Source organism: Saccopteryx bilineata, chromosome 3 (assembly GCF_036850765.1).
Source record: "Saccopteryx bilineata isolate mSacBil1 chromosome 3, mSacBil1_pri_phased_curated, whole genome shotgun sequence".
In the NCBI taxonomy this organism is placed as follows: Eukaryota; Metazoa; Chordata; class Mammalia; order Chiroptera; family Emballonuridae; genus Saccopteryx; species Saccopteryx bilineata.
In genome coordinates, this window is record NC_089492.1 from 128,854,273 (window position 1) to 128,880,939 (window position 26,667).

A 26,667-nucleotide genomic window follows, 5' to 3' on the forward strand; every position below is an offset into this window, starting at 1 on the left:
CCTATCCCTAATCCCATCCCCTTTATCAATACAGGCACTCAACCACTCTAGTATAAGTAAATATTATTGCCTAACCTGTGGTGGTGCAGTGGATAAAGCAGGGGTCGGGAACCTTTTTGGCTGAGAGAGCCATGAATGCCACATATTTTAAAATGTAATTCTGTGAGAGCCATACAACGACCCATGTACCTTACACATTATCCAATAAAAATTTGGTGTTGTCCCGGAGGACAACTGTGATTGGCTCCAGCCACCCGCAATCATGAACATGAGTGGTAGGAAATGAATAGATTGTAATACATGAGAATGTTTTATATTTTGAATGTTATTATTATTTTTATTAAAGATTTGTCTGCAAGCCAGATGCAGCCATCAAAAGAGCCACATCTGGCTCGCGAGCCATAGGTTGCCGACCCCTGGGATAAAGCATTGACCTGGAATGCTGAGGTCTCTATTTTGAAACCCTGGGCTTATCTGGTTAAAGCACACATGGGAGTTGATGCTTCTTGTTCCTCCCTGCTCTTCCCTCTTTCCCTCTCTCTCTCCTCTATAAAATAAATAAAATATTTAAAAAATTACTCAAATAAGCCTTTTGTATTTATTTATATATAAATATATCTTTGAAAAAAGTATGTATAGAATTATTTATTGGTTTGTTTTAACTTAGATAAATGTTATTTGAGCTATCAATTCTATTGTTTCTTACTTTGACCCCCACAGCACCATATTTCTGAAATCTTTAAATATTGTTATATATAAGTATTGTTTATGATTTACAACTGCTTGGTTTGTGTTGCATGTTACATTCAATCATAGCTAAATGCCAATTTAACTCATCCAATCCTCCAATGATGAACACCAAGATTTCCTCCATTATTTGCTCCCAGAAACAATTCCAAAATAAACACCCTTCTAAATGTACCCTTGTGGAAATAAAGGAGAGCTTCCTGTGGGGCAGGGGCCATCACAATGTAGCCTCAAGTCGTGTCAGCAAGCCACAGCCTACACAGCACAGCAATTTTGAATGAACTGTGAAAAGAGTTGCCAAGTTACCACAAACTTCCTATAAAAATTATCATTTGAATTTCATTGATTTTACATATTATATGAGGAGAGAAATAAATGTTTTGCAATGTCCAGACATACTATCTATTAAAAGAGTATCTCTCTCCATTTATTCAGTACTTCTTATATGTCCTCTAATCAAATTTTGAAATTGTTACCATAAAGGCTTTATACAATCTGAGGATTAATTTCTATATAACCTATTTAAAGGTTTATTTATTTTCAGTTGTACTTTTTAATGGAAATAACTGAGAAATGCTATTGTATATAGTGCACAAATTTTTAACTCTATCTTCTTTCCTTTTTAATTTGTTTTCTGGGCCTAGAACCATGAAAATAATGACCATGATGGGTGGTGGTGGGCATCTTTGTCCTCGTATTTCTCCTTGTCTTTTTCCTGACTTTATTCAAAATCCTTCTAAAGTTTAGTCATTAAGTATGATCTTTGATATGGATATTTCATAGAAGCCTGTAAAGCCAGTTGCCGTGGCCACCGTCACAGCCACCTGGCCCATGCAGGTTCGCATTAGATTCGGACAGATAGTAATGAAACAATGGAGCCAAGAACTGGTGGGTCATTAGCTTTAATCCTAGCTTGCACCCGGTGGGCAAGTAAAAACACACACTGGGCTCCAAAACCCACTCATTCAGCGCTCACAAAGCCACTGACTTTCCTAAAAATTCGAGTTTCCTAAAATCAGAGGTTTCTAACCTCACCAGACTCATTCACCTCTGTTCCTCATCTCCTTCTCTCTGCACAAACTGTCTTCTCCTTCAACACTTCGCCATCTTGGCTGCTTCTTCTGGTTTCCTCCATGTGGCCTTTCTCTGCTCTCCTTTTCTGCTCTCTCCCCTCATGCTAATCTCAGGAACTGAGAGAGCAAGCTCCCAGTCTGCCCCACTTTATAGTGCAGAAATCAAAACCTTTAATCCAGTATACAAAATAGGGAATTCTCTAATACAAAGTCACTTATCTGAGGCATGATGGGATTGCACCACCCCACATCAAAAAGGGTGGGAAAGGCTTAGTCCTAAAACCAAGCCTCAGGCTACAAGGATCCTGCCTGCACACAGCTCGCCCCCAACCCACATTAATGTCACCTGGGCAATGGGCTTCCATGTGGGCAGCACCATCTTTAACAAAGTGAGCATAATATATTTTATCTGCCCAACAAAGCCCTTTTTCAAATTAGGAAATGTCCATATATAGTGGCAGTCATCTAATGTCTCACCTGTATCAGTATCTGTCAATGTAAGAACATGTCTCACACTTGTCTCTGCTCAGTGTATCAGGTACAGGAAAAACCGTATTCTCAAACTGACTTTTTTTTTCCAACAAGCCCATTGCAAAAATGTGCCAAAATTAAGTTTAAAAAAATGACATTTCTCATTCTCACTTCCTATTATGGAGCCAGCCTTGTCCAGATGCATATGATTTTTCCTGGTTACATACCATGCTTCTAACTCCTGGTTAAGCAAGTTATAGCAGCAGTCTGACTCTTCTCTCCCTTAAAGTTGCCCATAACTTGATTCCTCACTAGGACATCTCTCTACTAGGGTCTCAAGCCACAGAAAGCCCTACTGCCCTGAAAAGTATCTATACCATGGTTGAGGCTTAGTGAGATTCATAACAGCCCCATATTCATATATGCCACTAATATCAAATATGACCTACCTAAGTAAAGACTTAATTAAATCTAAATCATGGGACAATGATAACAAAAGATATTAATACTGCAACAATCATTTGCAGAGGTCCAACACTAGTATATATACATCACAATGTATACAATAAAGATTTAACTTCAAGTTTCTAAAACATAAACCATCTGTAGGGTATTGAAATACTAGTATCTTGGCAGCCTTCCCATGGTATGAAAGTACCAAGATTTCCAAAAGACAAAACCAGGCAGCCATCAAAACTTTTGCCCAGTCTATATTCCTCAGAGCAGAATGCATTGTAGATTTCAGCAAGAAAAGGTCATTTTTACAAATAAACATTAGACATGTACTGCATCATTCTGTAATTACAATTTTATAGTGACTGAGTGCTCAAGATTAGAGATAAGTTCTTACTTTTGCATTATACAACACATTATATTATGCAACTACTGTACCTGCACTTCTCTGTAGTTAAAATAATTAAAACACACACACACACAAAATAAAAACAATGATGACTTTACGTAAGGTTTTAGTAACATATATAGAAGTTCTAGCAGAATTCAAGAGAACGACTATAAGCAAGATTTCTATGTAATACTCATCTCATCATCTTTACAAGTATCAGCTTATTATTAATGAATCTAATTGCCCAGAAATATTCACCAAGGTTCTAAATTTATTCAGAAGTGGTATACCAATTTGACCAGAATTACTGGTGTTTTTGAGATGTAGTGTTCATCATCAAAATTGAAAGAACAAAGAGGGTGTAATAATTGTGACTAATATTCTTTTATAGAAAAATAGTAAATGTACTGATAATACTAGAAATGACTAGGGTCTCTTCATGATAAGAAAGAAGGGAGAAATACTCAGATTTCTCTATATTAATTTTCTGTATTAATTTGATAAGTAGCAGTGCTTGACAGAAATATAATGTAAGCCCCAATGTTAGCTGCATATACCCATTTAAATTTTTCTAGAGGCCACAATAAAAATGTAAAATACACACGACATAAAATTTAATAATGTATTTTATTCAACTCAAGGAATCCAACATATTGTCATTTCAATATCCAATTAATAGAAAACTTATTAATGAGCTATTTTACATCCCTTTTTTGTATCAAGCATTTACAACCTGGTGTGTATTTTACACTTACAGTATATCTTGATTCAAATGACCCATGTTTCATGTTCTCAGCCACATGTGGCCAGTGTCTACCATATTGGATAACACAAGTTTAAATTATCCAGAATAGAATTTTACCCAAACACAAAAAGATAGACCATATGCTGTTCTGTGTACAATAAGTATGCAACATTAATATTAATAATATTTATTGAGTGAACGAATGAACAAAGTGAATAAAGTGAGACAAAATCCTGAAGCAACCAAAAAAGTACAACACAAACATAGAAATAGAAAGATAAGCCATCAAGGACTTGACTCTAGATGGAGTTCTCTGCATCAAGCATCTGCGGTCTGCTCTGCTGTTACTGCTATGGTTCTTAAGTTATAGGAACAGCTCTATGGATGAGCCTCTTGAGCTAGGAACAGACACTGGATGACATAATAACACAGAAGAGCCAGTGAAATATAACAATGTCTCACTAAACCTCAAGTACCATTTTTCTATTAATGGGATAAACTCTAAGTATCTAATTCACGATATACAACTACCCACAAAAACTGAAGCACAAAAGCTGTCCCCAAAGCCTAGAGTAGTGTAAGACCTCCAGCTGACAAAACAGCCTGCCCAGAACTGCTTGATTTGCCAGTAAAGCAAAGAAAAAGAAAAGAAGAAGAAAATGGGGGAGGGGAGTATCCAACATACTTCTTCTGCCCTGTTATTTCTACTCCCCACGATGACAAGACCTTTGTGAGCAGGCAAGGGAGTTGAGAAGAGAAAACTCAATCTCTGCAGTCCGGGCTGCTTCACATTTTTCAGAAATTACTGCATGTTCAAACAATGGAATATTTGTCAAAGTACAACTTGATCACCAGAATTCATCTGTTTTTCATAACCACATTTGACCTAAACTGTGCTGACTAAACAAGGCACCCTGTGTTTCACAGTCTGGAAAATGTGGCTCCCACCATCGTTTTTAGACCGCACTAAAACCTCTGGCCCCTAGACTACAGCCGTTTGGTAACTAAGTGCATTCAGATTAAGCCAAGGATGATGTTTGCTGGCTTCCCTTGTTACATTAATCACAGATAGTCATTTTCAATCCATGTTTTGGTTAATTTCTTCCTTTATAGGTATCTATAAAGAGAGTATAAAGGAGCTACCGATTTTTAAATATTTTTCTCTATGTGCATACATATAAATATACATATATAAACACACATATTCTTTTAACTTTTTACTTGGAAATAATTTCAATTTACAGAAAAATTGTTAAAATAGTATGAAAAAAACATCCATATTCTCTTTACCCGGATTCACATACCCTTGAACTTTGCCCCATATCCTTTATCAGTTGCGCCCTTTCTACATGTTTTTACATTAGCTATTTGAAAGTATATTATATATATCAGATTCCTTTACTCATGAATAATTCATTGCACATTTCCTGAGAATAAGAACAATTCTCTTATACAACAACAGAATAGTTTATCCGTTTTAGAAAATACAACATTCCCCTAATCTCCTGTCTATATAATATTCCAGTTTTGTCACTGGAACCAATAAGATCCTTTATAGCATATTCTCCTTCAACCACAAGATTTAGTCTAGGACAGGGATCAGCAAACCATAGACCATGGGTCATATCCATACCATTACTTGTTATGTAAATAAAGTTTTATTGGAATCCAACCACACTCATTTATTTACATATGTGTCTGGCTGCTTTTAAGCTATAATAGTAAACTTGAGTGGTTGTGACAGAATCTCTATGGTCCACAAAGCCTAAAATATTTACCATCAGGCCCTTTAAAAAAAAGTTTGCCAATCACTGGTCTAGGATAATACATTACATTTGGTAGTCATATCTCTTTACCTCCCTTTAATCTGAAATCGTTCCTTAGCTTTTATCTTTAATGACTGACATTTTTGAAAAATATTCTTTCTTTTCTTCCTTCCTCCCTTCCTCCCTTCCTTCCTCCCTCCCTCCCTTCCTTCCTTCCTTCCTTCCTTCCTTCCTTCCTTCCTTCCTTCCTTCCTTCCTTCCTTCTTCTCATCCTAACAGAATGTTCTTCATTTTTGGTTTCTATGATGTTCCCTCATAAATTAGATTTAGGTTACACACTCAGGGTCAGAATACTACATAAGTAATGCTTTATCCCCCTCAGGCAGCTCATTCAGAGGCACACTATATCTACCAGATCCTCAATTGTAATGTTAATTTTAATCACCTGGTAAAGATAGTGTCCAATTATAATTTTTGCCTTCTTATTAATAAGCAATCTTGGGAAGAAACTTTAATACCACACAATATAATACTCTTTAACAAAATTTCCAACCTTGATATAGCATCTAATGATGGTTCCTGCTTGAATAAATCTTTATTGTAATGACTGCAAAATGAAGAACAAGGAGGAGCCTGAGATTTTAACCACCTGCAAGCCAACAAATTAACATGCCACAGTATCTTGGATGTTAGCAGAAGGCACAAAAGTCCTGGGTCAGAGCCAAAGGACCTATGACTAGTATCAATAGCAGTAGTCAGAATATCAGCATTTATATTTGCACCAATTCCCAGAGTCCCAATTTCCACAGGGCAATGTGAAGAGATCCAGGTGACACCTACACACAGCAGTTTCCTCTACCAGAAAGGAAGCTTGAGCATAGGGAACACATAAATCTTCATTCCACAGATAAACACTATCTGATCTTCCAAAGCTGGATGGACATCTGCTTTTTCTAAGGTGGGAAACACTATCCCTACCTTACAAAGCTGTTGGCTACACGGACACCTTGAAAAGATGGTCTAGAATGAACACAGTCAGGGCCTCTGTGCACAAGATGTATAGAGATGCAACATACTGTCTCCCAACAGTCGACACTGAGCATACTACTAAAAGTAAGACCACAGTCTTCTCTCCTATTTATGTAACCATTTATTTATGTATATATATATATATTTACTCATTCAATTATCTATTTATTATTAGTACAAACTCATAGTTTTCTATTCTTCCTAATGAAAACATCCATACTCACAAACTCTACTTCTGTGTTTTTCCCTAAGCCTTTTAAAGCCCGACTACTTTTTATTGTGTTATTTAATGGAAGAATTTCTGAATAATGTAGGAAAATCTAGAAAGACAATAGGCCAAATGCAACTAAAACTTAGGGAAAATATCCCCAAGTCCCTCCTAAAAACCTGAACGATAGCTTAAAAAACATTAAACTCACATGCAACCGTGTTGATCACTTAAACCCAAGCCAGCTGTAGAGTGGTGTGGTGTAGAATTTTTTACTCTTTTATTATTTATTTATTTATTTTAGAGAGGAGAGGGAGAGACAGAGAGAGAGAGACAGAGAGAGAGAGAGAGAGAGGAGAGACAGAGAGAGAGAAGGGGGGGAGGAGCTGGAAGCATCAACTCCCATATGTGCCTTAACCAGGCAAGCCCAGGGTTTCGAACCAGCAACCTCAACATTTCCAGGTCGATGCTTTATCCACTGCGCCACCACAGGTCAGGTTGTTTTTTTTTTAATTTATTATTTTTATTTTATTTTATTTATTTATTTTTAGGGAGGAGAGAGAGACAGAGAGGGAGAGAGAGGAGAGACAGAGAGAGAGAAGGGGGGAGGAGCAGGAAGCATCAACTCCCATATGTGCCTTGACCAGGCAAGCCCAGGCTTTCGAACTGGCGACCTCAGCATTTCCAGGTCGACGCTTTATCCACTGCACCACCACAGGTCAGGCATACTCTTTTATGATACTGGTTTCAATGGCATCTCTTTATGTTATAAGGAAAAAAAATAGTATTAAGCAAACAGACCATTTTCATAGAATGAAAGTAACTGACAGTACTGTTTTTTTCCCTACAGCTATTGTCATGAGGCCTTACCACAGACGGTTCTGAACAACCAGAGCAAACATTTTGACAAATATAGTTACATAAAAACTGAGAGTACTGAAGTGTTAAAGTATGTAGGAAAGTCAATACTGAAGGAGAACAGACTTTTTGAGAAGGTAGACTAAAAAATGTAGAAGGCGTTCCCACATCCATTCTTATTTCCAATCACTACTGACAGAAAACCCTTTGCTAGTCCCTTACTGGCAGCAGCAGAAGAAAAATTATGGATTATGTTTATACAGTTCATGTATCTATTATATATCATATTGGGATGCATTATAATATACTGAGTAATACCAGTAAGTGCTTAGAATAGGACTTCACACATGGGACAATAAATTTAGCCACTTTAATGATGATGACAACTGATGGAGTGAAAACACAAGGCAGAGATTTAACCAGCTTTTAGTTTTAATTCTACTATTTACCACTTATGTGACTTTAGATGAGTAACTTAACTGTCCTAGGCCAAGGACAGTTTTCTATGAAAAGAAAGGATATACAAAAGCCCCACCTCCCTGATATTTTATAATTCTTAATTTCTAAATTCAAATTTTCATAAAGGTAACATTAGATGGGGACGGGCTGTGAGAGGAAGTGCACAGGGCTTTTTGTATTATTTCTTGTATCTGTGTAATTATGTCTACACATGCATTAGTCTACTTCCTACTCCCTTATTCCTTCCCCATCACAGTCTTTAAAAAGTCCTTTTAGTAATATGAAACTTTCTTGATCAGATCGGGGTGGTGGAACAGAGTATGTACAAGCTGAAAGGAAAATATTTAAGATTTAGTATGTTTAGGTACTATGCCAGGTGTTGTTTTTACATACATTCTTTAATTTCTTTTTTTCTATTTTTTTTTTCTTCTTTGGTAACAGAGACAGAGAGAGGGACAGATAGGGACAGACGGACAGGAAGAGAGAGAAATGAGAATATCAATTCTTTGTTGGGGCTCCTTAGTTGTTCATTGATTGCTATCTCATATGTGCCTTGACCAGGGAGCCACCACAGAATGAGTGGCCCCTTGCTCCAGCCAGCGACCTTAGGCTCAAGCCAGTGACCATGAGGTCATGTCTATGATCCCACGCTCAAGCCAGTGACCTCATGTTCAAGCTGGTGAGCGTCCGCTCAAGTCGGATAAGCCTGCGCTCATGCCAGCAACCTCGGGTTTCTGAACCTGGGTCCTCACATACCAGTCCGACACTATCCACTGTGCCATAAATATACTATTATTTGCAATTTTAAAAATGAATTAAAAATCTATGTCAAATTTAGATTCAAGCTTATCTGCTTTGTGCCTAATTTATTTAAAAAAAACACCATGTTTATTAGAAATTAATTAGCTTCTAATTTTAATTATTTCTAAAATTACAAAAAACTTTGTATAAAGTCTTTGATTTTTTTAAGAAGCTACTGTTTCCTAGCAGAAATAGAATGCAGCTTTTATGCTCTGGCTTTCTACCTGTTTTTTTTTCCTGAAATGTAGCCTAAAGACACAGCATCCATCCTGTAAGAGTGAAATAACATGCTAAACATGGAGGACTAGAGTAACTAAAAGAACCTAAGTCAGGATAGTGTAGAGCTACCATACCAACACTAAATTGCCTACGTCTGGACTTCTTGTCATATTATAAAAATATAAACTCTCTTTGTCTAAACCATTACTGTCGGGTTTTGGTTACGTGTAGTCAAATACAAACTGAACTCCTATAAGCATCACCATTAAACATCATAATGACCTCATTTTTCCTAGCTAAAAAAATATGTTAACACATCTTATACTGTGGGCAAGAAGAAATTAACATTCCATATGATAAACTTGTGAACTCTAGTAACCTTAACCAAAACAATTAAATCTTCTTAAGACTGGCATACTTGATAGTCCATTTCTAGGTTTCTATTAATTTTTACATAGTACTTTCTTGAAGTATTTTGAGTATTCATTCATTCATTCATTCATTCAGGAAATCATTCCACGATTATTTTTTGAGCTCCTTCTTTGAAGTGGGAAAACTTAATATTCTGACATTTCCAGAAGTTCTAGTTAAAAACGTTAAAGTAACAAAGTAAGATGGATTCTACCTATCTGGGGCAAATCGGGGGTGTAGACAGACAAAAAGTCTGAGCTGCAAAGCTACCTCAGCTCTACACTGTGGTTTGAGTAGGCTCTGAAAAAAATTAATCCGATATATTCCCAAACTCAGCTTTTCCAATCCCTCACAATTTAAAATAAATCGGTTCTGGTAACAGGTTAAAGACAAACAAACTCTTCGTCACACCTGCTACAACTACAGATAAAAACGAGCTCCAGTTATGCCATTTATTTCTGGTCAGAAGACCATTTTGGTAGATACAACTGACGTAACTGTCTGAATGACCAAATTTCCCCTATAAAACAAAAGGAAACTCCTCCCCTACACATCCCCGAGTTTAGATCTTAAGGCTCTCATTGCAGTTATTTATGACCCTCCTTCCTAATGTCCAAAACCATTGAGACAATGTACTAAACTAAGTATTCAGCAGAGAAGACACTTTAAGGAAGTTAAAAAAAAAAACCTAAAAATTTTAAATTTAAAAACTAAAGTAAACAAACAAAAACCTAGCAGCCACAACCAAAGTAGAAAGGAAAGGGAAGAAAAAGATGTAAGCAATCTGGTTGGCTCTATGAGATGAGGGAGAGAAGATTATATATGTCAAATCCAGAGATCTCAGTAAAGTGAGAAAGTCTGCATAATTAATAGAAAGAAACATTAAAAGGAAGAAACAAAAGATGAATATGTTTCAGGGAAAAGAAACTCCCTGTCCAGGGCATTGTTAGGAGAAAACACGGAGGCCTGCACACCTGCGCACAGACTACGGGCAGGCAGGAGAATAAGAGCAGCCAGAGATGGTGTAAGAGTTCAGCCAAGGGCAGAATGTGGAAGACAGTATACACCTAGTGAAGAAGTGTACTGTAGTCTGAGAACAATGAGAAACTAAAGTATTTAAAGCACAGTTTTGATATAATTTAAATTGTGCTTAAAAGGGCTACTAAATGTTATATGGAAATGAATTATTTCTTGTTCATTTTGTCAGAACTTAATTGTTATTATGGTGTCTAAAGCTGTTTAAGTGAGATATTATTATTAAAAAAAAAAAACAAAAACAAGCAAGTACACTTGAGAAGTTCAATGTTCCCTAAGTAAACATTTTGAGAAAACAAATGCAAGCATGTCTACGATAAAGAAATTTTAATCACTTTTCTTTTTTTTTTCTTTTGCTTCTTGTTTTGTTCAAAGCCAATTGATATGTATGCCCATGGGTAATAAGGTCACCAGGTTAAAAGAGCAATATGACAATCATAAAAAGTTAGATTACAACTACCACAAACCAGGGCCCATTAGCCTATAGCACAGGAAAGTTATCACTATAAATGGCTTTTCCTGTGCCCTTATCAATGCAGTGCACAAAGTATCTCACCCTCAGCTTTTCTCTATGATCTATGTAGTGTTTACGCCTATCTAACCTCACCAGGCACTGGTGGCTCAGTAAAACTAGACGCAGTGAGATAGGGCAGTAGAGTGATGGAACAATCTGTTAAGTGTCAGAGATGCACAAGGAGTCACCAAATATTTCAGGGCAAAACTTTCCACATTAAAAAAACATATCTCTAAAGAAAATACTTAACATACATTCTATTACTCAGAAGTACTCAAGATCACTATGGAAACAAACCAGAAAGCTTCCAGCTCTGCTCTTACAGTATAAGCTGGCTTCTCTACCATGCAACCTGCATTTGTCTTAAATAGTTGGGAAAACAGATGAACATTTTTAGAGAAAAAGTAAAGTGCCTTTAAAATGAAAAAAAAGTTAAATAGTTATAAAAAGAATCAAGAAGACTAGTATCTAAATATCAGCACCTGAAATATTAGTCACATAAAGTTCTTAAAAAATAAATTTCAAATATATAAACAGCAGAATTCCTTCCTAACACCATGCTTTTCCAAAGGATTTGAAATGCCACCTACTCATTTCAAATTACTGTTCTCAGAAAGGCTTTTCCATGAAAAGTTCAATGTTCTTTTTTAATTTCCTAAAGAAAATGTATACATTTCAAATAAACATGATGGATATTTTTAAAACCAGGCCTCTTCAGAGTCCCTTACCAAGCAGCTTTTCTCTAGACCCATTAAATTACAAACCTTTTGAAAGCAGAAAGTTTCCTGGTCATCTTTACATTTTTCACTGTACTAGAAAATGCTGATTTAAATAAAATTTAGCATAGTTACAATTTAATATGGTTATTTTTTTGCAGATTTTCTCTGAACATACTTGAATATACCAACATGAACCATAAAAAAGTCAATACAGCAAGTACAGAATTTCTATGACATTTGAAACAGGAGTCCCTCCCATTTTTTTTTTAACAGATCAACTGACGAGAGTGGTGTTCCCCAGAAACACATCTTCGGAAACAGCTTTAAGGAAATCTAGACCGTTAATATATATGCCTCTGGCAGTCCTGGAGTTCCATAGCCACAGTTTCCAATTTTGTGTGGCTGGTGAACTCAAGTGATGTTTCCCTCTCCCTCTGTAATACCATCTTTGAAAATGTCAAAGAAGGGGGAAGAAAAAAAAAAAACCCTTATTCACAGACTCTAGGCACTAGTTTTCCATGTAGGCCTCATTGTCATTTGTCTTAGTTTCTACCCTGCTTGTCTTTACACTCAAACCAAGCATTTAAATGTTCACTCAGAAATAAGTAAATCAGAAAAAAACAAGAACTACATGATTCCATACATTGGTGGAACATAAAAATGAGATGAAGAGACATGGACAAGAGTGTGGTGGTTACCAGGGGTGGGGGGAGGGAAGACATGGGAGGGAGGGAGGGAGAGAGTTAGGGGGAGGGGGAGGGGCACAGAGAACTAGATAGAGGGTGGTGGAGGACAATCTGACTTTGGGTGAGGGGTACGCAACATAATTTAATGACAAAATAACCTAGACATGTTTTCTTTGAATATATGTACCCTGATTTATTAATGTCATCCCATTACCATTAATAAAAATTTATTTAAAAAATAAAAATAAAAAAAATAAATGTTCACTCAAGTGTCTGTAAAATAGTGAAAGAGTTTAAAGAATGGATTTTTACTAGTTATATGAAATAAGTACAAATCGAAAGTATCAACATTTATAATAGAATCAGAGTAGCTCTAAAAAAAACTAGTCTATGCTAGTAAAGTACAATTGATTATAATAAAAACTAAAATACCAGTCAGAACTCTAATTACTGATTAGCATTCACTGTCAGATCAACGGTCAGTGAGAAGCACTGGCAAAAACAAGGGGAAACTAATATATGATTTTTTTTCATTTGCCAATCAATCTGTAGCAGAAATGTTTTGTTGGGTTATTTTAAAGAGCGTCTAATTTTTTAAATTAATAAAAAATTTTAAATCTGACCATCCAAACTACACTCAGTCCTTCAGATATGCTTTAAGTCTATGTTCCAATTCTAGCTGCTAAATTTACTTGGTTATTAAATAGTAACAGTGCCTTCTGATAAAAGTTCAAGAATAAGAACCCTAAAATTCTACCTCTGGTGCCAACAAAACTATTTCATACCATGATTCAGAGTGAGGCCAGTCTTTACTAAATGAGGCATTTTTTTCATACTTAACAAATAAGTCACTTACTAATATAGTCAAATCTGTGAAATACTATGAGATTTCTGAGCCAAGTGTTACATAAAACCCAACATAATATTACAAATACATATGTAAACAATAAACCCTTTGACTACTACAACATAATAAGATCTTCAAGGCTAACCTTGAGAATGCCTAAAACATTCATTGTTCTTTAATTGAATACTCCAGGAGTGTCATAGACTATTCAAGTATTTATTTCCCAAGTGCTTTACTATAATAGCCAATTGCTACCAAAGTTCTTTAAGTAATATCATTATGTAATTCCTGAATACCTCAGAAAACATGTCACTTCAAACTGCTTATATCTGTTCCCTTTTCCACTCTCTGAATCCTTTCCCTGCTGTTATCTGTAGGTACACGACCATGATTTTTGTCGTTTCCCCAGCTGTCAGTGCAGACCATACAAGTAGAAACCCTCAGATTAGAAAGGGAGAAACACTATCCAGGGTTCCTGCCCACGCCACCTCACCCGCCCTCTGCTCCAGCAAGAAGCATGAGGGATTGTAAAGAGAGTGTGGGTGAGTTCTACCTCTACTGCTGAGTCACCTCTGCTAAGTACAGCCGAGACACAAGAGATACTATTACAAGTTAAAGGTAAAATATCCGAAGTTTAACACAATTACTTATGTTCAGGGAGATAAATCACTACAGTTCTCATAATTATTCCTAAATCTCTACTCTGAATCCCAAATTCTTCAATTTGGGGGGCAAACCTATTAGTTTAGGTGCTGAGGCTAACTGATTCTTAGCAGAAAACAGTTTAGCAGCTTGCCATGCATGCATAATGGCTGATCAAGGAATAAGAATTTATGACACAGATAAGATCACTTTGAAATATGCTTTTAAATTAGATTCTGGCAAGGCTTCTAAATCTAAGAAAAAGACAAGCTGGTAGGGAGTCCTTAGAAGTTATAAAAGGGGATACTCAAATGGAATTGGGGTAAGCTATTCTGAGGCATAGGTCTATAGCCAGTAGATATGTGAAAGCTAGCTCACCTTGTAGCTCCCTTCCGATGGGGGATTCTGTCTAGGTCTCTGATGGACAAGATTCAGAAGATGGGGAAGCTTCTAAAATCCTAAGCAAAATAATATATGCATGTACCTATGTGCATTTTGTCTGGGGAACAGGTTCACAGCCTTCATCAATTCTCAGAGCCCTTTGCCCAGGAGGTGAAAATAACACAATAATGTTGTGCTTTCTAGAGTCTTTGTAATAATAAATTCACTGCACTACATTTCGCATTTTCTTATATCTTTGGCTGGTTTATAGTCTCATTTAGTGATGGAAGGAAAATTAGTTACAACTGAGGTTCTTATAATTCATGTAATAATACGAAAGGGGTTGCTGCTCAATAAAAAAAAAAAAAAAAAAAAAAAACTCATACATTCCTATGATTTCTATCCCTAAACCCAAGATGGTAGAAATCTTTAAACTTTTTATTATAGTATAACACACATGCAGGAAAATAAAGAGCTCAAGGGTGTACATTTATCAACATTTTCTAATTTAATGAATTGTTACTACACAGATGATGCAGATACCCAAGAAGATAAGATCATAAATGACTCACACACAAGGGGCACAGTTGTATTTATAGCTTTGCTCCCCCAGTCTCCTAATGACACCCAAGTTCCTCTGATGGGATGTATATATTTATACCCCCTTTCAGTGATAGAAGGGTGAGTAAGCAGCAAATTTGGAGAAGAGTCAGAAAGATGTTATAGTATATAGAGGAGCTTAAAAGTACATACAAATCTTTGTCCAAAATGAGCTGCATTCGAGACTTGAGGCCCATAAACATGGCAGATATCACTGTGTTAATAGAATTTTCAAAAGAATTTTCCAGACAGAATGATTTCTTCTCTTCATTAGACAGATAGTCCATCCATCTTTTAAATCACTACTACACTATGTGCAAGTACCTCAGATTACTATTCATCATTTCCCTTCCAGAAAACATTTTAGCTTGTTATTTTCTCCCTTCTTAAAAATATTATCTTTGACTGTAAACTGTTTTTATATCCTACCCCTTACCTGCCCATCTCTAAACTGTATATGAAGATTTAAACAGTCTAAGTTGTTACAATGATTCAATAAAATATATCTAACTTTGCCATGCACACTACCATTGCATTACTACGTCAAGGACCGAGTCTCAATTAAACACTATCTGACCCTTGTTCACTTTCTTCCCTCCCCTCCTCCTGCCAAAGTTTGCCCTTCCTGCCAAAGTTCAGCACTTCCTAGAAAAGTCTCACTGCCTGTTTGATATTGTACTTCACTTTAGTCACCAAAGGAAGAATTTACAGGTGCTTGGCCCCATCTACAAGACCATGACCGAAATCTGACCTCCTGTTACAATACGTGAACTCCTGCCCTACTGATAAGGCTGGCAGATATAAGTAGGATTTTTCAAATAATCCTTTGGGAATTTATAAGCAGCACAGCCATAAAAAGGGGGTGAATGGAAGGTCGGTTTCACTAAAAATAATAAATATTGCCATGTTTATTCAAAGTGTGCCTTGTTATCCTCCAGGCCAAAAGTTCAGATAAACACTATTGTAAATGACAAAATATTAGAACTTTTTGTTACTCCTGTTATGATCCTTCCGTTGGACACCAATAGAACTGTTTTCCCTCATCTGAGTCCCAGCCCTGATATTGTATAACACTGCCTGAGACTAGAATACTGGATTCATGTGCAGGTCAAAGGAGGGTAGTTATCTTTCAAAATTAAAAACAAACATTTATTATTATATACTGCTAATATTGAATGTTAAGTACAAGGATGAAAAAAATGAATGAAAACATGGTACCTGCCCTAAAAGAGCTTATAGTCTATTGAGAAAAGAGAATATATATTTAGAATACTATGATATAATATAGTAAGCACTAATAGAAACATATATTGGGTCCTATAATAGTGTAAATGGGATGGGGGTTCACCAACATCAACTTGAAATGTCAGGAAAATTTTCTGCAGGACACAATATGAAATAAATGTTTATCGCAGCATTATTCACATTGGCCAAGACATGAAAACAATCAAAGTGTCCCTTGATAGAGGATTGGATAAAAAAGATGTGGTACATATATACGATGGAATACTACTCGGTCATAAGAAACGATGACATAATGACATTTGCGACTACATGGATGGACCTTAAGAACATTATACTAAGTGAAATAAGTAAATCAGAAAAAGCTAAGAACTGTATGATTTCACACACAGGTGGGATATAAAACTGAGGCTCATGGACATAGATAAAAGTGAAGTGCTTACCAGGGGGAGGAGGATGTAGGGAAGGGGAAAAGGGAGTGGGTGGAGAGAAGGATATAAAGAGGGACAAATATAAGGTGACAGAAAATGATCTGACTTTGCGTGATGGGCATACAACATAATCAACAGTTCAAATGCTATGGAAATGTTTACCTAAAACTTTCTATTAATTTTCTAAATAAAATTAGAAAAAAAAGAAAGAAAGAAATATGAATTGGTAAAATAAAAAGAGATGAGAATAGTAATTCAGACAGAACTAGCATAAGAAATGGGTGAAAAACATGAAATAGCATAATGTATTCAAAAAACTAAAGGCATTTCAGCATCATTAGAGCAAGGTGGTAAGCAGCAGGAAATATGGCAGACAGGACATAGAAAACCTTCTAGACTACTATTAGCAATGTTATCTTCTAGACTGCTATATTTTACTCCACCCCTGACCACAGAGAATTTTAATCAGATAACATATTTGTCATATTCATATGATAGATTACTATCATGATAGAGAAGAGTTAGTGATTTATGATATAAGGTAGGGAGAACAGTTAGGAGACAATTTCAATAATCCCAATAAGAATCTGAACTAGGGCAATTGTTTTAAGACAGGGAAGATGGGACCATTTTGAGATCAAGGTAACAGTTGCAAGATTTTGAGGACCGAATATGGAATTGAGGAAAAGGAAGAGTTTAGGTTTCTGTATGGTAACTAGGTAGATGATACTGTCATTATCTGAGCTCTCTGTAAATTCAGAAGAAGATTTTAAGGAGGTGGTGAGAGTTAATGAGTTCATTTTGAAATATATAGAGGCCTGACCTGTAGTGGCGCAGTGGATAAAGCGTCGACCTGGAAATGCTGAGGTCGCTGGTTCGAAACCCTGGGCTTGCCTGGTCAAGGCACATATGGGAGTTGATGCTTCCAGCTCCTTCCCCCTTCTCTCTCTCTCTGTCTCTCTCTCCTCTCTCTCCCTCTCTGTCTCTCTCCCTCTCTCTCTCCTCTCTAAAAATGAATAAATAAAATAAAATAATTTAATGAAATATATAGAATTTGTGCTGTCTATGGAATAGCCAAAAGGTAAGGTTCAGTAGACTATTAGAGTAAAAAGTGTAAAGCTCCAGGAAAAGCTGATAAGTAGAGATAGGTGTGAAAATCATTAGCACATTAAACCATAAAAGTAGGTAATATCATTGAAGAAAGGCAAGAGAGAAGGAAGAGAAGTGGGAACACTGAGGGATACAAAGTAAAGCCCACAAGGACCAAAACAATGAACAACTCTCAAAAAAGATGGTAGGAAAGAAGGGAACATATTGAAAAGGAAGACAAAGGGATGAAGTGATTTAAGGAGTGTGTTATCAACAAGGTCAAAAACAACTGAAAGGTCCAGTAATATACAGATTAAGGGTATTAGTATGAATAGAAGATAAATATACTGGATTGATGAGAAAATGATGAAGTAGAGACAAGTATTTGAATGAAAGGAATGAGAGATAAAGGTTTATTTTCTCCTCAGTCTTCACTTATACTCTCAAATCTTAAAGTCTAATGTTAATATTAATTAGATCAGGAAATAAAATATTTGTGTTACAAATCCTAATATTAAGTAATCCATTTTTAACTATCCCTGCCACTAATATTATGAGGACTTATCCTTCATCATACATAATACAAATTAGTAACTTGAGAATGAGGAAACAAATACAGAAAAGTGATAAATTATAGCCCCTCAAAGCTTTGTCAACCCCCTAGAAGTTATACAGGCTCTGGCCCTTATTTAGCAAAGGAGATATCTAATTATCAAAGTCCCTGTGGGTCTGGAACAGCAAAGTCTACAATATAACCATGTATTCCAGAGAAAAAAGAGAGCTGAGGTCTTACAACTAGTTATATCCTTTAAAAATAGAAAACTTTATGAATGGGGTAGGGGGCCTGTTTCTGCCATAGAAACAATACCTTATCAACTCATTACAAAAATGTATGAATTCTAACTATTTCAACATTACAAAATACTGTATGTAGAATTTATTTTTAAATAGGAAATTTAAGGTCCTCTTGTTTAGTCTTCAGTTTAGGACTATATAGTTTTATATGCTTAAGAATGTAGAACCTATATCTACATGTCTATACTTGCTCAAATATTTTTTTAAAATACTAATAAAATAATGTGTCTAATAATCAACACCAGAGATATATAACTTTTAAATTAACTGCCATCTATTAAATTCTAATTATGTGCCACAGACTGAGCTAGTCACTGTTCATATATACCTGTAACTGCACTAAGCTGGTAATAATTACTACATTTCACATGTGAACAAGCTAAGGTTTAAATGACTTTCCTAACACTACACAGTTAGTAAGTGTGCAAATAAATTACTTCAGTACTTTTACGAATCACTATTAAGAGTTCTTACTTGAGGAAAATTTTTTACAATTTCTATTATCATAAAATCTTACATAAATTAGCAGACACACAGTGATTGGGTATAAGGGTATAATGCTGTCATATTATAGTCATTCAAAAATTATAAGTTCTGCCCTGATAGAGTGTAATTTTTTAAAAGCATAAGTTCTTATCTTATTTATACATCCTTGATTCTCCAAGTCCATTTCATGCAAAAGAGAAAACAAATAAGTTTATTGAATAAGTAAATGAATAAGGTTCAAGTTAGTATATATTCAAACAAATGCATGGCATTCTTCAGCTACCATTTATTTATTTATTCACTCAACTAATATTTATTGAGTACTTACCATATGTCAAGAGCTGTTGTTGGTACTGAGGTATAACATTAAACTAAACAAACTATCCATTTTCATAGGTTTTACATTATTTGAGAGAAAAATTTCACTTGATTTTTCAATTATAAGGCTTAAAATAAACCTTGAAACTTGATATAAGTGAATATGGTTCTTTTTTCTACAGACTTTTAGCTTAAATGCAACAACTATGAACTCCTATAACCATACATACTAATGGAGAAACTAAACAAAATCATGAAGAATGGAAGCAAGATGATAGGGAGGAAGGAGAAAATTGTGTGGTAAAGAAAAAATGTGTATTACTGTACATGGGATATCTACTCAACTGTCAAGGAACAGGTAGCTCCTATCTTACATAAATAATTTCATAAGATAGAAAAAATGGAAGAATATTTAGCCATTTTAATAAGGCTAGCATAAAACTGACTTACAGACCATATAAAAAATAGAAAAAAAGCCCTGGCCAGTTGGCTCAGCGGTAGAGCGTTGGCCTAGCGTGCGGAGGACCCGGGTTTGATTCCTGGCCAGGGCACACAGGAGAAGCACCCATCTGCTTCTCCACCCCTCCGCCGCGCCTTCCTCTCTGTCTCTCTCTTCCCCTCCCGCAGCCAAGGCTCCATTGGAGCAAAGATGGCCCGGGCGCTGGGGATGGCTCTGTGGCCTCTGCCTCAGGCGCCAGAGTGGCTCTGGTCGCAACATGGCGACGCCCAGGATGGGCAGAGCATCGCCCCCTGGTGGGCAGAGCGTCGCCCCATGGTGGGCGTGCTGGGTGGATCCCAGTCGGGCGCATGCGGGAGTCTGTCTGACTGTCTCTCCCTGTTTCCAGCTTCAGAAAAATGCAAAAAAAAAAAAAAATTATAATTCTGTGCTACTTATGACCATACATATAACTACAAAAGTAAAAAAAAAAGCAAGAGTAAAAATAAATAAAAGAATAAATAAACAAATAAGACTTAAATTCCACAGGATGTTAAAAAAAGCAGTAATACATTCTCCTCAAGTTGGATTTATCTAAAGAATGCAAACATAGTTCAAAAACAGAAAAATCTATCAATGAAATTCACCACATTCAAAAATTAAAGGATAAAAACCACAGAATTATATCAATATATTTGGAAAACAAGTTCAATAAATATGGATACTTAGTGTATGCCAGAAGTTCTACCCAGAATCACTGGTGATGTAAAAATTATGTAGTAGATGGGGTTGGTAAAACTGAAATCATTATATATAAAGAAAATTTAGTTTGATCCATACCTCTTACTATATACAATGGTGAATCCAAAGTAAATAAAATCTCAAGTGAATGGTAAAATGTTAAAGACAATGCAAGGGAATGCTTTATGACTTCAGAATAGAAAAGGATCTTTTTTTAAATAAGATGCAAAAATACAAACTACAGAGTTAAAATTGATGGACTCGATTATATCAAAAATCAGTAATTTCTGTTTAATGAAAAATAACATAGCCATAGTTTAGTATATGATGGCAAACTGGAAAAAAAAGCATTTACATCCTAACATGTCAATATCTACCATATATAAAAAGTTCTTGAAATCCCTCTTTCCAGCAAAAATAAAAAGTTAAAACAACAAATCTTGAGAATATCATCCTAAATGAAATAAGTCAGACAGAAAAAGTTAAGTATCATATGATATCACTCATATGTGAAAGCAACAAATGAACAAACAAGAAAAACAAAAACTCATAGACACAGGTAACAGTATGGCGGTTACCAGAGGAGTAGTAGAAGGTAAAAAGGATCAAATATACGGTGACTTTGGGTGGTGGGTAAACAATGCAATATACAGATGATGTATCAAAGAGTTGTACACTTGAAACCTAAATTATCTTATTAATTAATGTTACCTCAATAAATTTAATTTTTTAAAATTTTTATTTATTGATTTTAAAGGGAGAGAAAGGGAGAGAGACATCAATCTGTTTCTGTATGTGTCTGCCTGGGGATCAAACCAGCAACCTTTTGCTGGTATAGGAACAGTGCTCTAACTAACTGAGCTATCCAACCAGGGCCCAATAAATTTAATTTAAAATAAAAAGAATCACTGTGAAACAGAAACAAAACATAAAAATCTTTTCACCTATTCTACATATAATAAGCTAGTCATTTCAGAAGGAAAACAATTATATTTATTTTCCAGGTGTTTTGCTGGAAAAAAAAAAGGAGATCCAATACAAAACTGAACAAAGGACAAAGGTTAAAGATAGGCAGTTTAGAGAAGAAAACCTTAAATGATTAGTAATTGTATAAAGAGAAGCACAATGATACCAGTAATCAGAGAAATGCAGATTATAACAAAGAGCTAGCATTAATATTCATCAGGTTCACAAATATTAAAAATTAGTGAAATGAAATATTATGCATATCCCTTATGACCCAGAAATAATAGAATAATGACTAAGTGACACTATGTTAAATACATGAAGAAAGAAAATGGATAACATATTGGGCAACAACATGTACACAGACTTACTTCGTTTAGCATAACATTAAAAACAACCTGATAAAAGCTTCTCTGAGCTTTGCTATAAAAAAGATCAATAATGGGCTTCTCTCATCAATTTGTCTTTAATTTCACAGTATAATTTCTGACTGACTTTGTATGCATCTGTGCGTCTGCATGCAGGTGTACTATCAGGATGGAGGTAAGTTCTAATTCATTTATTAGAATACCACTAGCACCCATATAATTTTCCCCTCAGGGAGGTTCCTCTTTCCATATGATTTATATAACTAAAAAATAATTGTCATCAAAAATTAAAAAAACAGTTTTTACAAATATTATTTTATATGTAAAGATAGGCTGTTATTTAAATAACTACATTATTATATTAAGAACTGAAATCTGAAGTGTAACTATTTTTAGGTATATACATAACCTAATATACATAAAATATGACTAATAGAAATTAATATTACTAGCTATAGCATATTACATGACAAACAAAAGATTCAAGAAGAGACTTTTTTATAATTAATACATCTTAAATAATAGTTTCTCTTTCCTTACTTTTAATAATAAATAAAAAAACTATCAATAATGAGAAAGCAGAGTTGGAATTCAATATACATCTTTATTAGGCAGAACCAGATAAAGACTTACCAGGACAGAATATATGTGTAGACATCGATAAACAGGAGAGAAATCCACCAAATCTTGGGCCCCAGGGACCTGCAAAACAATCAAGATTGTTACAAATATTCAAACAAAGCAATAAACAGCAATTGCATTCATTTTTACTACTTAACTGGGAAATAAAAAACAAATAAATAACCAGATCTAACTTCTCAGAGAGAAACACAAACCAACAAACCAACCAATCATGCTCCCAGAAACCTAATTTTGGCATTTTAGCCATGTGGTTAATAAACTGTGAAGATAGCACCAAGGCTGAGACACAGAACAGAAGGATGGACAGCAGAGAGGAGTAACAGGTGTCACTGGTCCTGCATCTGCTTTTAGAGATATATTTTAGGTCGTGGGCCTGTAGAAAAGGGGTGGAAATGTGACTTTGAAAACTCGACTTTGCCTTCTTAGATTCATGGTAGTCTACATTAAAAACTACATTCCTGTGGTCAATACAAAACTTGCTACAAAGGATGAATTAAATGGCCTGCCAGCCAACTTGTGATGGTTATAAAGATTAGTGACTATTTAGGTAAGAATGCAATCAAAATACAGAAATATGCTAGGAAGAGAGGGAAGATCATATAAAAATTAAGATAAAGAATGGAAAAGCCAATTCTATAAATAATACTAGCAAACTATACTATGAACAATGAATATGATTAAACCTAGACATCAAAAGAGAAAGTAAAACAAAAAACATCAGGTAAGAACTGGAGTACAGTTGCAATGCTAAAATCAATCTGTCGCATGACCTGATACTCATAAGTCTCAATCTACTTTGGCCTCAAGTTCCTCAACTAAAAAAAGAAACTACTAGTTGACCTACAGGAATTTAGTAAGAATAAAAGGAGACACTGAAATAAATAAATACTGAACAAAAAATAATAATAATAAAGCAAAAAGAAAATACAAAATTACATAAAGAAGTAATTTTTTTAAAGACCTAGCTGAAGTTTTTACTATAACACTGGCAATTGCATGATTCATCAGAATATAAGCATCTCTATGTTTATTGGTTCAGATTTAATAATGAATTTGTTCATTTGCTTCCATCCATGAGGCAGACATGAAATCTCCATACTTAAGAATCTCATAGTGCTGCATACTATGTAAGCACTCAAACTAACTTTTATGTAAATCCAAAGATGAATAGTAAGGTGCTCAAGATCCGACACCATGGCCCAAGCAAGATTACTGAGAACACAGCTTATAGACAGATGGGCACATGTAGGTTAAGAAAAGGTAGGATTAAAAAGCACATAGTGATTGCCATGAGTGGGAACGTGCAGGAGGGCATAGGAAGGGTAAATGGTGATGGACAAAGATTTGACTTGGGGTAATGGGTGGGGTGACACACAGTATGGTGTACAGAGATGTGTTGCAGAATTGGGCACCTGAAACCTGTTAACTAGTGTCACCCTAATAAATCCAATTTTTTAAAAAGCACATAAAAATTGAAACTTTAAGAGTACAAACGGTCACCCGTTTTCAACTTAATAACACAAAATAAAGCAACAAGATAACATTAAGTACTCTCACTTGAAACGACTACAACATTAAAGCATCTTTATAGTCTCACCTCTTTGACTGCAAAGTGGAAATTTGAAGGAAAATAAGATTTTTTTCTAAAATTATATTTATATTAGTACTTAAACTTCATAAATATTAAACATGCATATAAAAAAGACAGGAAAACTGTAAAAATGATCTGTATAGAAATTATACTTTTATATAAAGTTATTTATTATAAATATACTTATAAAAAGTTCAGAAAATTTCTTTATCTAATTTTGGATAAAAGACTCAATCACTACTTTGTTATATGTTCTTCATGCAATTTATTTATTTTCTTTTGCTTTGACTCAGAGCTATAGTTTCATTCAAAAGGAAACTTCTTCAAGCCATTCTTCAGATAGAGCCTTTCACAGGTCAGTTATCCTTATAAAATAAACACTCACATTAGGGAACAGTTTCCCCACAAATCTCTGATGAACAAGTTAATGGAACCCTTTACTAACGGGCTAATAAGACTGGTTTATCTGGGCCAACCAAAATACACACACACACACACACACACACACACACACACACACACACAGGAGATAAAGGCCTTTCCTATTATCTCCATCAAATTTTTACAGCCAAACCTATTGTCTGTAAGGCTGACTTAACATCATCATATTCAAATTCAAACTGTTTAAAGTGTCCCGACCTGGAAATATTGGCTTTGCTACTTGTTAGCCCTGAAATTTTAATCCAGTTAAGTCCCTCTTAAACACGTGACTACCTGCTTTGAAAGCAGTACACAAAAATCTAACAACAAAAGATGGAGCAAAGTGGGGTTTCAATTCCTAAATTTTACCTCCATCCTTAAAGTAGCCTACGATTACATGACCTATGGTGGCATAGTGGAAGGAGCATCAGCCTGGGATGCTGGGGTCGCTGGTTCGAAGCCCCAGTCTTGCCCGGGCAAGGAATGTAGGAGAGGCAATGAATGAGTTGATGATTTCCACTCCTCCCCTCTGCCTTTCTCTTTCTCTGTCTCTCTGAAATCAATAAATAAAATCCTTTTTTAATGTGATTAATAAATAATATGCCCATAATAAATAAAGCTCATACTAAAAAAAATAGCTTACTATTTAGAAATCATTTTTCCTCCATGCTTCCTTCTGGGAGAAACACTAGGAGCACTGTGTGGAACCAAGAGTGCTGTGAGAAGAAAGGTATGTAAAGCATGCACTGACTCATATTGCTTTGAGCTAGATGTGTTTTCTCTACTTTCACTAATGAAAAAGAATCACATCTAGGAAAAGGGGAAAGGAAGAGAGCAACCTACACTGTACGTGAAGGAATGCTACATGTTTGGAAGGATAAGAAGTGAACTTTCAAAAACCTAAATAAATGGGGGTGGGGAAGTGAACAAAAGGCAGTTTTTCTTACTCACATAAATAGGTCTGTTTTAAGGCTCACTTTTGGCTCCCCATTTAAAATGCTAAATCTCTGTCAAAACTGTCCTCATTCTTCTTCCCCCTCTTCTGCCCCTCCCTTCCCTCAAGTTGCAAGAATGATTCAAGCAGGTTTAAGTTTCAGCTGGGGCAGAGGGAGGGGTCCAGGACACTTTCCTAAGCTAACAATGACTGTCTCTAATGGTTTCTGTCTCCTAACAAAAGCCATGACTCTGTCGTTATCAGCCTCATCTAATTTTTCCTTTCCAAAGTAAATAACACAGCCCTTGAATTTTACACATGTCCAAGTTTGACAAATCATTATTGACTGGGACTATAACTGATAAGAGATAACTTTGTGGTAGGACGTTGTCATTTCCTCTCATAAGGGCTTTCTTTCTGAGATACAGAAACATGATTAAAATAGTTAAACATTTCCTCTGCCTGGCAGTCAGGAACTCAAGACATTAAGATACTGGAGTCTGTATTTTTCTAGTTCAAATAGATCTATGAAGATATCAACCATTGCCACCAATGGTATATTTCAGATTATTCTGCCTTTTTTTAAATTAGTATTTTCTTTATGAATTCACATGAAATAATTTCATCACCAAGGACAGCAGCTGCCTAATTTCCTATATAGTTTATGATGGAAAAACATTAGTGCCTTCTGCCAGCCCTAACCTCTTTATTTTCAAAGAAGCAAATAGTAAGATTTTAGATTCTGTACCTAAGAAATCATGCCTCAGAGTATATTGTATTATATAAATAAAGAAATTAAAATAATATTCCAGTAAAAGAATTTAAGGGAGACTGAATTACAACATTAAGAGGTAGATATAGCCTGACTAGGCCGTGGCGCAGTGGTTGGAGCATCGGACTGGGATATGAAAGACCCAGGTTCAAGACCCTGAGGTCACCAGCTTGAGCGCAGGCTCATCTGGTTTGAGCAAAGCTCACCAGCTTGGACCCAAGGTCGTTGGCTCGAGCAAGGGGTTACTCGGTCTGCTGAAGGCCCGCGGTCAAGGCACATATGAGAAAGCAATCAATGAACAACTAAGGTTTCACAATGAAA

At 35.5% G+C, this 26,667-nt stretch overlaps 1 protein-coding gene across 4 annotated transcripts in view; it reads right to left on the reverse strand.

The window, feature by feature from the left end:
- Window positions 1-26,667, reverse strand: part of EXOC6B (exocyst complex component 6B) — a 675,853-nt gene that overhangs the window by 381,333 nt on the left and 267,853 nt on the right. For all 4 annotated transcript variants that reach the window (XM_066267372.1, XM_066267374.1, XM_066267375.1 and 1 more), the window contains one exon: window positions 22,621-22,689. In XM_066267372.1, coding sequence (XP_066123469.1) covers window positions 22,621-22,689 — 69 coding nt within the window. The remainder of the gene's footprint in view (window positions 1-22,620; window positions 22,690-26,667) is intronic.